Genomic DNA, 14397 nt, shown 5'->3' on the forward strand with positions numbered 1-14397 from the left:
CAAGGAGTATAGGGCCTCCTTTCCCAATCAATTTTAGTACAAAGTCTCAAGAATCCATAGACAAAATCCTACCCTAGAGAGAAGAACAGGGAGGAACAGAGAAGAGAGGGAGGGGCGCCTGGGAGAGAGGAGCACGTCTGGGCAGCCAGGGCAAGGAGCAAGAAAGAGAGAGTGGGTGAGTAGGTATTTATGCCCACTAACTCCAGAACTAAAGGACTAAACAACCCCTAGAATTAACTAGACACTAGAAAGCCCGTAGGGGCAAAACCGGAAAAAGATACAAGGACTCATCCGACGGCCAAGGTTCTTTCTTCGAATCAAAGTCTTCTCCGCGATGCTGCCGTGGGGATGAAGATCCGGTCCGCGGTTTTGGAGGGTCCGCGAAACCCGGGTAGGTGGCCGGTTTTGAGAAAACCGCCAAAACTCCACGCGCGGGAAGATTCCCACCTCCACGCCGTGGCCCTGGACGTCGTTCCCGCCTCGGCCTTCTGACGGCCCTAGACGCCGCCCGACGCCCGTCACCTCCCCACCCGCAGCGAGGCCCTAGACGCCGTCGATGCCCATTCCTCCGCCAGTTCCGAGACCGACGCCCGTGCCTCCATGACTTGGCGTCTTCAACCGCCGTCCGCCAACTTAGTTTTGTGGCGCAAATCAAGAAACCCGCCATCCACCGGTGCTTGCGCCCTCGATCCAGAAGTGGACGCCACAGCTGCCGCCCAACCCGAGCTCCGGTCCCGGCTGCCCTTCACCGCCGTCCACCACACGGTCCATCGGTCACAGCACCTCCACGGCAGCTCTCCGTTGACACTCGACGCCCGTGTACCTGCAACCAAAGACCAAGAACACAATCACACCGCACGGTTGACAATTCACTCATCACAGCCAGAAGAAGGTACTCAACATTCCTCAATCTCCCCCTTGACGAGTGAATTGTCAACACACCACAAACGAAATAAAAACGAACTAAGAGAGAAGCAAAAACCGAGAAGAACAGGGAAGAAGGAGAACTCGAACAAGTAACAAAAGCTCGAAAGAGGCAAGAACAAGTCACTTGACCAAGCAAAGATCGATTCCCTAAGACAAGGGCAACGGCTCGACGCAATCGATCAAACACAAGCATGACTCCTCAAGGACAGAGGCAGGGCTTGACACAGTCATGCAGAAGTGACGAGGAAACCAGGAGCCAAACAAAGCAAAAACTCCCCCTGAAACGCATTTCTCCCTCACCAGTGCAACTCTCACCACATGTATGCACTCTCAAAGCCCTGTGCACAACAAGTTTTTGGTTCTCTTAAAAATCAAACAATTCTCCCCTTGTTCGATCACGAAACTTCTCCCCCTTATTGGCACATGCACACATCAAAGCTAAACAGACCTAAAGCTCCCCCTGAAAATATGCTATGCAATGAATGCAATGCAGGAGGTGTAAGTGAAAGCATTCAGGGATATAAGGATATGAGCAACAACTAGTCACAAGCATGTGTGCATCCATAAACTAAGACCTGTATCTAGCTCAACAGCGTATATCAGATCATGTCTAGAGCTTAGCAAGTTCAATTTAGCAGAAATAAAAGCATCACCCATGATCTAACACTAACAAGTAGGGAATGGAAATCAGTGCTAATCAAACTCATACAGGTGAGCCAAAAACAGCCAAAACATGTTGCAAACACCCATTTTGCAATCAAATTATCTCAAGCAATTATTAATGCCATGTGTTGAAAGCTTGTCATGCTTTACTTAGCAACGAGGCCAAGCCTATGCTAAAGGCAATCAGAAGATTAAGACACTCGTTTCAGTCATGCACAGCCTTGCCCGGGTTCTCACAAGTGCAAAGTGAGCCTCCCGAAAGCTCGATCAGTGCGACAAGCAATCCCACCTGAATCTTTCCATTCCATTTCAAGTACAATTCAAGCAATTTTATCAATTTTACAAGTTAAGTATCAAGAAGCTACACTAGCATGAATACAAAGCATATCAACACGCCATAACATACTAGTAGCCAAGACAGGGTGACCATGTTTTCGAATTTTCAAATTAAAATAGCTTAACTCAGAGGATATCATATACACAGTGGAGCAAGCTATTCATGATCACATTTATAAACTCACACTAGCAAGCACTAGGAGGTCATAGCAATGTATACAAGAATGCTAGTGCAAGTGAGGCAATGCAAAAATGCTGAAATGTACAATGCAAGTGCAAAATGCAGCTACCAAACCTAGAAAAACGAAGAGAAAAAGAATCAAGCCCTACAAGGCTAACCAAAGAAAAACTAGCAACTAAAAGGGGTAACAAACCCCAAGCTCCCCTCGCAAGCGAGCAAAAGCCTCATGCTCAAGTGGTTTGGTAAAGATATCTGTTGTTTGCCTCTCGGATGGTACATGGATCATGTCTATGCGGCCTCTCTCATGGTTATCTCGCAGGAAGTGGAACCTGATGTCTATGTGTTTGGTTCTGGAGTGGAGCACTGGGTTCTTTGCAATGCAAATAGAAGACATGTTGTCTACAAAGATGGGAACCCTACACCCATAATCCTGTAAGGTTTGTTTCATCCAAGGAATCTGAGAGCAGCAGCTAGCAGCGGCAACGTATTCGGCTTCTGTGGAAGAGAGCGCTACACTAGCTTGCTTGCGAGAGGACCACGAAACCAGCGATGTACCGAGAAAGTGACAACTGGTGGAAGTCGACTTGCGATCCAGCCGACACCCGCCAAAATCGGCATCCGAAAAGCCAACCAAGACAAGAGATGAATCCGCAGAATACCAAAGACCGAACTCAAGAGTGAACTTGAGGTACCTGAAGATGTGTTTCACCACTTGCTTGTGGGAGGTGTGCGGCGAAGCCTGATACCGCGCACAAAGGCCGACCCCGAACTGAATATCCGGCCGGGTCGCCGTCAGGTACAGGAGGGAGCCTATCATGCTTCTGTATTCCTTCTGGTCCACCTCCTCGCCATCCAAGTCCTCATCAAGCACCGTCGATGTGCTGATCGGAGTCGACTGAGGAGACAAGCCACTCATGTCGAACTTCCGCAGCAAGTCCTTGGTGTACTTGGCTTGATGAACGAACGTGCCCTGAGGAGTTTGCTTGATCTGCAGCCTGAGGAAAAATTGTACCTCACCCATCATGCTCATCTCGAACTCCCTGAACATCTGCTCAGAAAACTTGGAAACAAGAGCGTGAGAAGAGCCACCAAAGATGATATCATCCACGTAAATCTGAACCAACAAAAAGTCAGAGCCAGAGCGCATGAGGAACAAGGTTTTATCAACACATCCCATTTTAGAACCTTGAGCAAGCAAGAAGTTTTTAAGCCTATCGTACCAAGCTCTAGGTGCCTGTTTCAAACCGTAAAGAGCTTTTTGAAGTTTGTAAACTCGGTTTGGAAACTTGGGATTTTCAAAACCAGGGGGTTGTTTCACATAAACTTCCTCTTCAATAAAACCATTTAAGAAGGTAGATTTCACATCCATTTGGAAAACTTTTAAATCCTTGGAAGCAGCAAATGCAAGAAAAATTCGAATCACTTCTAAGCGTGCTACCGGGGCAAAAGTTTCATCATAATCTATCCCTTCTTTTGGCAAAACCCCTGGGCTACAAGTCGAGTCTTGTTCCGCACTACCAACCCATCTTCACTTTGCTTGTTCTTGAAAACCCACTTGGTTCCAATGGGGTTACAAGCAGGCGGAGGCTCAACCAAAACCCAAACCTGATTCCTTTCAAAATTTTCGAGTTCCTCATGTATGGCATTGACCCAATTGGAGTTAGAAAGTGCATGTCCAACATCTTTGGGCTCAAAAGAGGCAACAAACGCCGAATGAGCAAAGCTAGCGATACATGTTACCTTAGACCTTGTGACTCGCTCGTTGAGGTCACCTAGCATCTGTTGAGGTGGATGACGACGCTGAATGTGTCGCGGTACTTTCCTTGTTGAAGTCGCCTCCTCCTCAACCAAAACTGGTATCTCCTCAGGTGCAGCTGGTGAAGGCTGAGTCACCTGCTCGATCGGCCCCCGGGAAGTGGATGTAGTCGGGTCGTGGCCGTCATCATCGTCCGAGCTCATGGCGGAGGCGGCTGGGTCCACAACATGCGTGGTAGCCTCAACATCACCCTCCGCAGCTTCTTTCTCCTCATCTTTAAAGATGGGGGTGCTGAGCTCATCATCTCCTGCAACCTCAAAGACAGAAGAATTGCACGGTGCAGTCTCGTCGAAAGTGACTTCACAAGTCTCTCTGACGATGTTAGTATCAATAATCAGCACACGGTAAGCTCTAGAGTGAGAAGCATAACCGATAAAAATACCGTCAGATGATCGGGACTCAAACTTATCAAGATTTCCTTCCTTCAGCACAAAACACCGGCAACCGAAAACTCTGAGATGGACAACACAGGGCTGGCGTCCAAATCGCAACTCATAAGAAGTCTTGTGCATGAAAGCACGCAAGAAAATACAATTGGACACATAACAAGCGGTGTTAACCGCCTCAGCCCAGTACTTTCTAGGAGTCCTATGCTTATCGAGCATCGTCCTAGCCATCTCAACCAGCGTCCGATTCTTCCGCTCTACAACCCCATTCTACTGTGGAGTGTAGGGGGAAGAATACTGGTGTTCAAGACCTTGATCACTGCAGAAGGTGTCAAAACGAGCATTTTTGAATTCTGTGCCATTGTCACTGCGAATCACTCTCATGACATGGGGTAGCTCGTTTTTCAACCTCAAGATCAAGCCTCGAACAAACTCGAAAGCCTCATCCTTGGTTCTCATGAAAAAGACCCAAGAATAGCGAGAAAAATCATCCACGATCACAAGAACGTACCACTTCCCACCAACCGACATCACCCGAGAAGGACCAACTGTGTCCATGTGTAGCAACTCTCCAAGGTGAGTGGTCATCACTTGATTAATCGGCGGATGAGAGGTGGCAACCATCTTCCCGTGGCGACACGGGTGGCAAACAAGATCCTTCTCAAACTTCAATTTGGGCAATCCTCAGATCAGGTCAAGTGAGCTAAGTCTTGACAATAAGTCAAAGCTCAAATGTCCAAGTCTCCTATGCCACTTCCACAAATCAGAAGAAGGACCAGCCAACAAGCAACAAGGAGGACCAAGAGAAGTTCCAGAGAAATCAACCAAAAAAACCCGATCGCGAGGTAAAATCTGGCAAACCAAATCTCCTCTGGAATCTAAAACACGAGAACAACCCTCCTTGAAGCGAACTTCAAACCCCTCATTAAGAAGTTGCGAAACACACGAACAGCACCAATTCCATGTACCTTTCCTTTTCCATTGTCCCCGAACACAATGTACTCCTTTGAGCGCATCGGGGTGAGGCTGGAGAACCACTTGTCATTCCCGGTCATATGGCGCGAACAACCGGAGTCCATGATCCACCTGTTCTCAAAGCCTCCGGCATGCACATCAGTAGCGAGACAAAAGGTGAGCAAATGTCTCAATACTGGGGTTAGCAAAGTGTGAAGCAAACCAGTGTCGAGCCATTTGCTCTACAGAAGGGTTAGCAAAATCAAGCAAAGCGTATCACCCGTCCCGTCTACCGCGAGGCTGACGACCACCACCGCGAGGAAAGCGTGATGTCTCGTAACCTCCTCCAAAGCCTCGGTCTCGTGGTCCATAGACGTACTGATGACGACCAGGAGCACGACCGGCAAAGCGACCACTCGCTGGAGCACGGCAATCACCACCGTCTCCCTGTCCTCTACCTACACGGCGCGCCCTATCATCTTGCCTACCACCACGCCGAGGAGGACCATGCACTCGAGCAGAGTACATGTCCGAGTTACATCTCACCTACTCATGCCTCACAACCCGCTTGCTCCTGAAGCAAAACTCCTCCAAGTGACCATCTCTGTGACAGTACTCGCAGTGGTACCTCACCTCTCTCTTGGGAGATGGAGGCCCCGCCTTTGGACGGGAAGGAGCAGCCCCCTTCTTTTGGACAACCTGGGCTGTGGCAGCAGGGAGCGTATCGATGGAATTCTTCAGCTCATTAGGCTTTAGAACCCAAACCTGCTTCTGTGGAGGTGCTTTTGGTGGTTCTTTTAGCACACCATCCACGGGGTCAACAAGCGAAGGCTGCGTGCTCGTACTAGTAGTGTTTAGAGCACTCGGAACTCCAGCAGCCTTGCCGATCTTACCATACAACATGTCAAAGTCTGACTGCGTGTAGGTGTAACCGGCCCCAAACCCATCACCACACTTAAACTGCTTGATCATCATGCCCAACTGCGGCTCACGACCAGAAACCCAACCAAGAATTGCCCTAAGATATGTGTTCTCATTCTCCAAGTTGGCTTTCTCTACCGCAAGATCATCCAAATCAGAAATCAGACCAGGGCAAACAAGACAATCAATAGGTGGGCTAGACTCCACGACCTTAGTCTTCCCCAAAGACTTAATCAAAGCGTTCTTCTCATCTAGCTCCGACCTAAGTGTGGGACAAAGCTTACAAGCACTAAGCAGAACAGGTCTAGACCTAAGCTCCTCTAGCTCACACACTACAGTAGCAAACTTAGACTGCAAAGAAGCTAGATCAGACTTAAAGATGGAGCACTCATCACATTCAAGCACATCACTAACAATAGGAGCGTCCTTGGCCAGTTCAAGTTCATGCTTGGCCCAGGCTAGCTCGTGAGACACATCAGCCAGCGAGATCTTGGCAATATCCAAGTTCGCTACGTTCTCATCATGCTTGGCACGGAGAGCAACAAGATCGTTCATGTAAGATATGCAGCCAGCGCACTCATCCTCACCAGATTTCTCTCTAGCACAAGCCAGCTCAGCCCTAAGCCGCTTACGCTCTCTAGCTGCTTCCTTAAGCAGCTTTTTCTGATTGTCGAGAGCGGCGTACAACTCCCTAACCTCAGTATCAAGCAGGTTGATAGTGGAGTTTACCTCTGAATCACTCTCGGATCCAGGTGAAGAGTCGTCGTGCGTCGGTGTTGCATGTCCACCTGGAGACGCACGAGCATCATTGGCCTCACCCGCCATGGTGCAGAAACTGTTGCGCCGACCGGCCGCCAAGCAAAGGTCAATGAAGCCGGTGGCTTCCTTGTCCCGCTTCTTCTTCTTCTTCTTCTTGTCGTCGTCATCGGAGGTCGATCAAGAAGAGCGGTCGGTGTCGGAGCTCTTGTCAAGGTCGCTGAGCTGTGCCAAGAAAGCCTTCTCCTGCTTCTTGGCCTTGTACTGGAAGTGCTTCTTGATCGACTCCTTGTCGAAGCGCCCTCCCTTGTCCCGGTCATGGCTGCGGTGCTTGTGGCGCCGACGCTCCTTGTTGGAGCCTCCCTCGTCGCGGTCGCGGTAGCAGTAGTAGTCGAAGTTGTTGTTCTGGCCACCGCCGGACTTCTTGGGACAGTCGGCGACGAAGTGGTTCGGATCGCCGCAGTGGTAGAACCCGGGGTTCTTTCGCCTCTGCCTGTTGTGGTAGACACACTGGAACTTGCTGATGAGGAGGCACAAGTCGTCGTCGCCCAGCGTCTCCGACTGCTCATCTGTAACAGAAGGCAAATATTCAAGAGAAAAGCCAAGAGCAGAGTTAGCGTTAGAGCTCGATCCACCTGGGCCAGTCACAAGAGCGATGCTCTTAGAAGGAGGGGCACCATTGAGCTTGGCTCGTGTCTGGTTATCCACCTCAGTGGCCTTGAGCTTACTGAAGAGCTCATTCACGATCAGAGTCTCATAGCCTGCAGACTCGATGATCGTGTTCACCTTGAAATCTCACACAGAGCAGTCAAGTGCGTAGAGAAACTTGAGAGCCTTCTCATGCTCTGTGTAGTCAAGGGCATCAGCAGATCTGTTAGTACTGACTTTGTTCACAATCGATTGAAACCGACTGAACATGTCGCCAATGCTCTCACCCAGCCCCTGTGTGAAGTTTTCATATTCACGCCGGTGAGTCTCGAAAAGTCTAGCCTTAACCTGAGGTGTGCCCTCGTGGTAGTTCTCAAGGCACGTCCAAATCTTATGGGCTTCCTGAAAACCCTGGACGGCCTTGGCCAGCGAACAAGGCATTGACAGCCTTGGCATTAGCCTCATGCTCGGTCACTTGAAGAGGAGTGACCCCAAACGGCAAGCACCTCGTAAGCCTGGTTCTTAGTTATATCCCAAACCTCGGCTCACAAGCTCTGCAAGAAAGCTCGCATGCGAACCTTCCAGTAAGCATAGTCCTCGCCGGTAAACACAGGGATCTTACCAAGACTTATCATGGTCGCCAAATGGTTTTCGAACCGGTTAGGGTAATGAAAACCTTAACCAAGCTCTAATACGAATTGTAGGACCGAGAATGCGACCAGAGGGGGGGTGAATTGGAGCAAATTTAAAACTCAAAAATTCACGCGGAAGCACAGTATATATCACCGGTTGATCCGACGAGAATACATTTGTTAACATCGGTTCAACCGGTGAGATAGAACTGGCAGCACAGAAGAACAACACAATATGTATCACCGGTTGATCCGACGTGTATAAACTTGTACACGTCGATTCATCCGGTGAGACTAAACAGTCAGCACGAGAAAAATAACGCACCGGTTAAACCAACAAAATCCAACCCCAACGCCGGTACAGTTTTCCAGAGAGACCTCAAAATGACTCAACGACCGGTTAAACCGACAAAATCAATCTCCATCGCCGGTGCAGTTGTCCATAGAGGCCTCAAAACGACAGAACAAGCACCGATTGATCCGACGATCAAAAGCCAGAAGCTTAATGCACCGGTGTATGCAAAAACGTTAGCACCGGTTGATCAGACGCAGTGAAAAGCGAAAGTTCAAGAATTCAACCGGTGCACACGCAAGAAACCCTGTCACACTGAGAAAACCCTCATCACCGGTTCATCATTGGCGAACGCCGGTTCTACCGGTGATAAGGAAAAATCTGCCCGAGAAAAACTGCTCGATTTTCGGTTTGAGAAATCAATGATCGGATGATCAAACGAGGTCCGAAACCCACCAAATTATGCAGGCACAATCACAAAGACCTTGTGAACATGTCCACCAAAGGAATTGAAGAATCACTCCATGTGGAGATAGGAATCGAAGAAATACCGAGCAAGAACAGAGTTTTCTCAAGAACTCAAAAAGCTCCGATTGAGGGGACTCGTCATTCCGGGGATTTTAGCACTAGGCTAGATGGATTAGAATCACTTCAAAGAGTCACGAAATCATCAAGAAACTGCCCTCAATCTCACGCACCAAGAACAAACCGGGAGAACCAAAATTCATCACACAGAAGGCATACAAAGTACAAAATTGATCCAAATTCAAAAGCCCCGAGGGCACAAGGAGGATAGGACCTCCTTTCCCGATCAATTTTAGTACAAATTCTCAAGAATCCATAGACAAAATCCTACCCTAGAGAGAAGAACAGGGAGGAACAGAGAAGAGAGGGTGGGGCGCCTGGGAGAGAGGAGCACGTCTGGGCAGCCAGGGCAAGGAGCAAGAAAGAGAGTGGGTGAGTAGGTATTTATGGCCACTAACTCCAGAACTAAAGGACTAAACTACCCCTAAACTTAACTAGACACTAGAAAGCCTGTAGGGGCAAAACTGGAAAAAAAATACAAAGACTCATCCGATGGCCGAGGTTCTTTCTTCGAATCGAAGTCTTCTCCGTGATGCCGCCGTTTGGATGAAGATCCGGTCCGCGGTTTTGGAGGGTCCGCGAAACCCGGGTAGGTGGCCGGTTTTGAGAAAACCGCCAAAACTCCACGCGCGGGAAGATTTCCGCCTCCACGCCGTGGCCCTGGACGCCGTTCCCGCCTCGGCCTTCTGACGGCCCTAGACGCCGCCCGACGCCCATCACCTCCTCGCCCGCAGCGAGGCCCTAGACGCCGTCGACGCCCGTTCCTCCGCCAGTCCCGAGACCGACGCCCGTGCCTCCACGACTTGGCGTCATCAACCGCCGTCCGCCAACTTGATTTTGTGGTGCAAACCAAGAAACCCGCCATCCACCGGTGCTTGCGCCCTCTATCCAGAAGTGGACGCCACTGCTGACGCCCGGCCCGAGCTCCGATACCGGCTGCCCTTCACCGCCGTCCACCGCACGGTCCATCGGCCACAGCACCTCCACGACAGCTCTCCGTCGACACTCGACGCCCGTGTACCTGCAACCAAAGACTAAGAACACGATCACACCGCACGGTTGACAATTCACTCATCACAGCCAGAAGAAGATACTCAACAATCCTCAATTCCTCAAGAGATCATCAATTTCCACTCCCAGTAAGGCCGCAGTAACTTGAAACCAGGGTCCGTTGTCATAGAAATTAAACTTGGCACACCTCAATGATGTGCTGTGTCCGTGACAGCCAGCCGAGCGAGGTGCGCGGCATGCATGCCCCGCCGCGGCCCGCGCGCGGGCGGCGCGGGTGAAACTGAAATTAAACGCCTCGTACACGCAGCCTACCAGGCAAGGCATCATCAGTACGTAGTGAAACTGCTCGCTCCGCGTCACCGCCAGCACTGCTCTCGCTAGCTTTCCCGGCCGGCCTCTCACGCTCGATGTCGATGACGACACACGGCCGTATCAGTGTACTTCACCCTCAGTGCTCGCGGGTATAAATACACACACTGCAGGTCTGAGGACTCGGAAGCCCGCACCCCTTTCCTGCTTCTTCTTCGCCACTACTACTGCTCCGGCGATTGCTGATACGTCGGACAGAGGAGAGAAGATGAGCTTCCTTGCGCTTGCCCCTAGCAGCAGCAGGTTAGTTTATTAGCAGATAAGCTGATCTATCACCTATCGTCCATCTTTGTCTGAGTCGATTCTGATGTCAAGCGTTATGTCTCGATCTCTTTGGCTGATCGACGCGGCCTCCGATCCGGCGACGGATCGCATACTTGCAGGATCCAGAGGACCTTCAGGCCAAAGAAGAGCGCGCCGTCTGGGAACAAGGTATGTATGTACTCGCTGGAATTGTAAACGCATGTCGCGCGAGAATTACGTACTTCTTCGTCCTATAAAAAGTGCAATTCCGTAAAAAGTGCAACTTTAGAAATTGGATCTGAACAGCCTACCCAGTTAAAGGGGTCGGATTTAATTTGCATATATAAAAGTAACTCAATATAGCAAACAAATGAGTGCATGAAAATCTTTTCACATTACCACTAATTAATTTATCTAAAAAATTAGAATAGCACTCTTCATGGGACGGAGGGAGTACTTCTCGATTCTCTCTTATCGTATGTCGCGACTCGTGAGTATTTCCAAGAATTTGATTTTTGGTCGGGCTCAGGCATGCATGTTATAGAAGGATGTAATTAATAAGCAGATGCTGAAAGTTGATCTATGATCAAGTAGTGATGATATATATATTTTGCCTTCTAGCTAACTGATGATTGTTTACCCGTATATATTTGCTTTACTAGTTTATCAGCACCGCTATCTCGCTCCCTCCCCAACAAAGCTCGATCTACGAGAGTGGGAGAAATTAGCTAGTGACTAATCAACTCGATCTAATCACTCGAAATTAATTTGAGATGAAATCCACAGTTCCAGATGGCCTTTTTCGCTAGCAAAACTGAAACCGTGCAGCTTTTCTTTCATGTTTTGCCTTTTGTCTTGTCAGGCAGGGGTTGTTTCTTTGAAACGTTTGTAGATGTAGGTTTCTTGCAACGCCAAAACTCTCTTAGCAAAGCTAGCAAACAAAAAAAAAAGAGTTATGAAAAACAACGAGGCTCTGGAACTTAGCTGCGCATCACGTTATTTTCTCACAACTAGTATATATGTGCTATGCATCATTGCATCTCTATCTGTATGCTCGATTCTTATCTGAAAGTTTGTGCTCCTTTAATTTCCAGGGCATTCAGTTGAAGAGGTACATTGACAAGACTCTCGGCGAGGGTGACCTGCGTGAGGCAGTCCGTCTGCCCATCGGGGAGGACCTCAACGAGTGGCTGGCTGTCAACAGTAAATTCTAGATCCTCAATTTCAGTTCTTAATCTACCATGCAAAGAAATACAGAAACCTATTTTGTGTTTACACAATAAGATTATTAACAAGCGCCATGCATGACTCTTGTTGTGTATTCTCGTTCATCAGCGCTTTAGACTAATATAACCTGAAAGTTTGTGGTAGTGTCGTATGTACTAGTACTACTAAGGGTGCGTTTGGCAGAGCTCCTAGAGCTGATTCTCTACTAAATCCAGTACGAGTTCTGCCAAATATTTTTTTTGTTGAGACAAGGCGATTCTCTCTGCTGATTCTATGAAGTAATTCTGTGAAATGAACTAAGAGACGGGGAGCTAAAAAAGTAGCTTCTTCTAATTCTATGATGTGATTCTCTATCCTGATTTTAAGAGTTTATGCTAGAGAATTAAAGAGAATCACTTCCAGCCCATAATCACTTCTCTCGGAGAATCAGCACACATAGAGAATTAGAATCAGATGAGACTCTACCAAACAGACCATAACTTTCGATGCTTATGTTGTGATGGCAGCTGTTGACTTCTTCAACAATGTGAACATGTTGTACAGCACCCTGATGGAGGTCTGCACGCCTGCTACCTGCCCGATCATGTCTGCTGGGCCAAAGTACACTATTTTTCTTTTTATTCTTCTTCGTACCCACAAATGCAGTGTTGCAATTGCCAGACAGATAATCATATAAGGATCTGTCAGACTATCATACAAGGAAGTGTCACACTTCAAACTTTCTGACGAAAATGAAATCTCCACAGGTATGAGTACAGGTGGGCTGATGGAGTCAAGGTCAAGAGGCCTATCGCGGTGTCTGCACCAAAGTACGTGGAGTACCTAATGGACTGGATAGAAGCCCAGCTGGATGATGCAGATATATTCCCTCAGCATTTTGGTAACTTGCTTGTTCATTGTGAAGCACACAACACACTGGGAACTGCACATTGATTTGGGTCGTCATTATAATCTGAGATCATGTGTTTTGTTGAAAATTGTGATGCAACAGGGGCTCCTTTCCCTCCCAACTTCCGTGATGTGGTCAAGACGATCTTGAAACGCCTCTTTAGGGTGTATGCGCACATCTACCACTCGCATTTTCAGATGATTATGAACCTCGAGGAAGTGAAGCATCTCAATACTTGCTTCAAGCACTTCACTCTCTTCATAATGGTAAATTCTATATCCACCTCAATGCAAATTACAGTTTCCAGGAGTCCTTTTGTCACATTCAATTCAGCGTGTAAATATTTGTTAGAGGGACACACTAACATTCGATTAGTTGTCGATAAAGATGAAAGAACATTCGATTTGTCGCATGACTTCCCTACAAGAATGACCTTCTATCCAACAGTAGCTAGATTATACATTCATTCATCCGTCCTGATAATAAGTGAATTATCCTGATTGCTGTGATTCAGTTATGCAATAGTGAAAAAATTTTATCTGAAAAAAAACCGCAATCATGCAAACTGGAAAGTAATATAACTTTTTTTTGTCCGGCAGGAATTCCAGCTGATCGACAAGGAAGAGCTGGCTCCCCTCAACGAGTTGATTGAACCCATAATGCTTGGGCGCTAAACCAGAGAGAGGGAGGAGGGGGGGGGGGGGGGGAGACTTTGATGAGACCAAGTGCTGAGATAGTTACTCTCCCGTTTAATCTGATCACCTGGATGTAACATCTCTATTTACATTTTGGAACTTGTTTGGTTAAAATGGGGGATGCTTTTTTTATCCATATCAGTATCACCTTGGTACCTCGATTCTGCTTAGGGGGTGTTTGGATGGATGTGACCCGGACTAAAATTAGTCTCGGCCCATGTATCCAAACACCCCCCTTATTGGTAGGTGCTGCTATGCTAACTGTAGTGAATCTCCCTGGATCATATCTAGTTTCAGACGACGCCGGTTCCGACTAGATTTTGATCGTTGTGCTAACGGTTTTGGGCGGAATTTCGACCAAATTTTGATTAGCAATAAGCTGGCTAGCGGCAGCTATACCTGTAGGTTGTAGCATTTCATGTGGCAACCAAACTTTTTTGTTTGCTAGAACTTCCGATCATGTGTTGATGAACAATAAACTATTAGCAGTTTAGAATCGAGGTTTGTTAGCCCAAACAAGGGTGATGAAGTTACTAAGAACTACTAGGATATACTCTGGTTGATAGACATTGACTGATACATACACCCTCTAGCCATGAAAGATATGATGATTTTAGATGTAGAAATGGTTTCAACTAGAAATATAGTCCGCCTTGGCACACCTTTGACACACCCCCTTCGTTCATAGTACCTACGCTCACATGTTACCGCGTCATATGCTCATCCATCCCTCTTTTGGTGCACTAAGTCTCCCTTCTGTAATTGCACTTGTTTAACTTTTATCTTCAAAAAGTCAGGTTATCCAACATGTTTGAGACATGTCGTACAATAGCTCGCGACTCCCAACTCCTCCAGCCATATCTCCT

The 14397-nt window shown here is 47.9% G+C and overlaps 1 protein-coding gene across 1 annotated transcript; it reads left to right on the forward strand.

Annotated features, from left to right (window-relative positions):
• Positions 1–10615: 10615 nt before the first annotated feature.
• On the forward strand, positions 10616–13510 carry LOC120648779 (MOB kinase activator-like 1A). Its single transcript, XM_039925442.1, has 7 exons — positions 10616–10720; positions 10861–10909; positions 11815–11923; positions 12454–12547; positions 12694–12827; positions 12939–13102; positions 13436–13510. The coding sequence occupies exons 1-7, from the start codon at positions 10686–10688 to the stop codon at positions 13508–13510; spliced, it is 660 nt and encodes a 219-aa protein (XP_039781376.1). The 5' UTR covers positions 10616–10685.
• The last annotated feature ends 887 nt before the right edge of the window (positions 13511–14397 follow it).

The sequence above is a fragment of the Panicum virgatum genome, chromosome 9K (genome assembly GCF_016808335.1).
Source record: "Panicum virgatum strain AP13 chromosome 9K, P.virgatum_v5, whole genome shotgun sequence".
NCBI lineage: Eukaryota > Viridiplantae > Streptophyta > Magnoliopsida > Poales > Poaceae > Panicum > Panicum virgatum.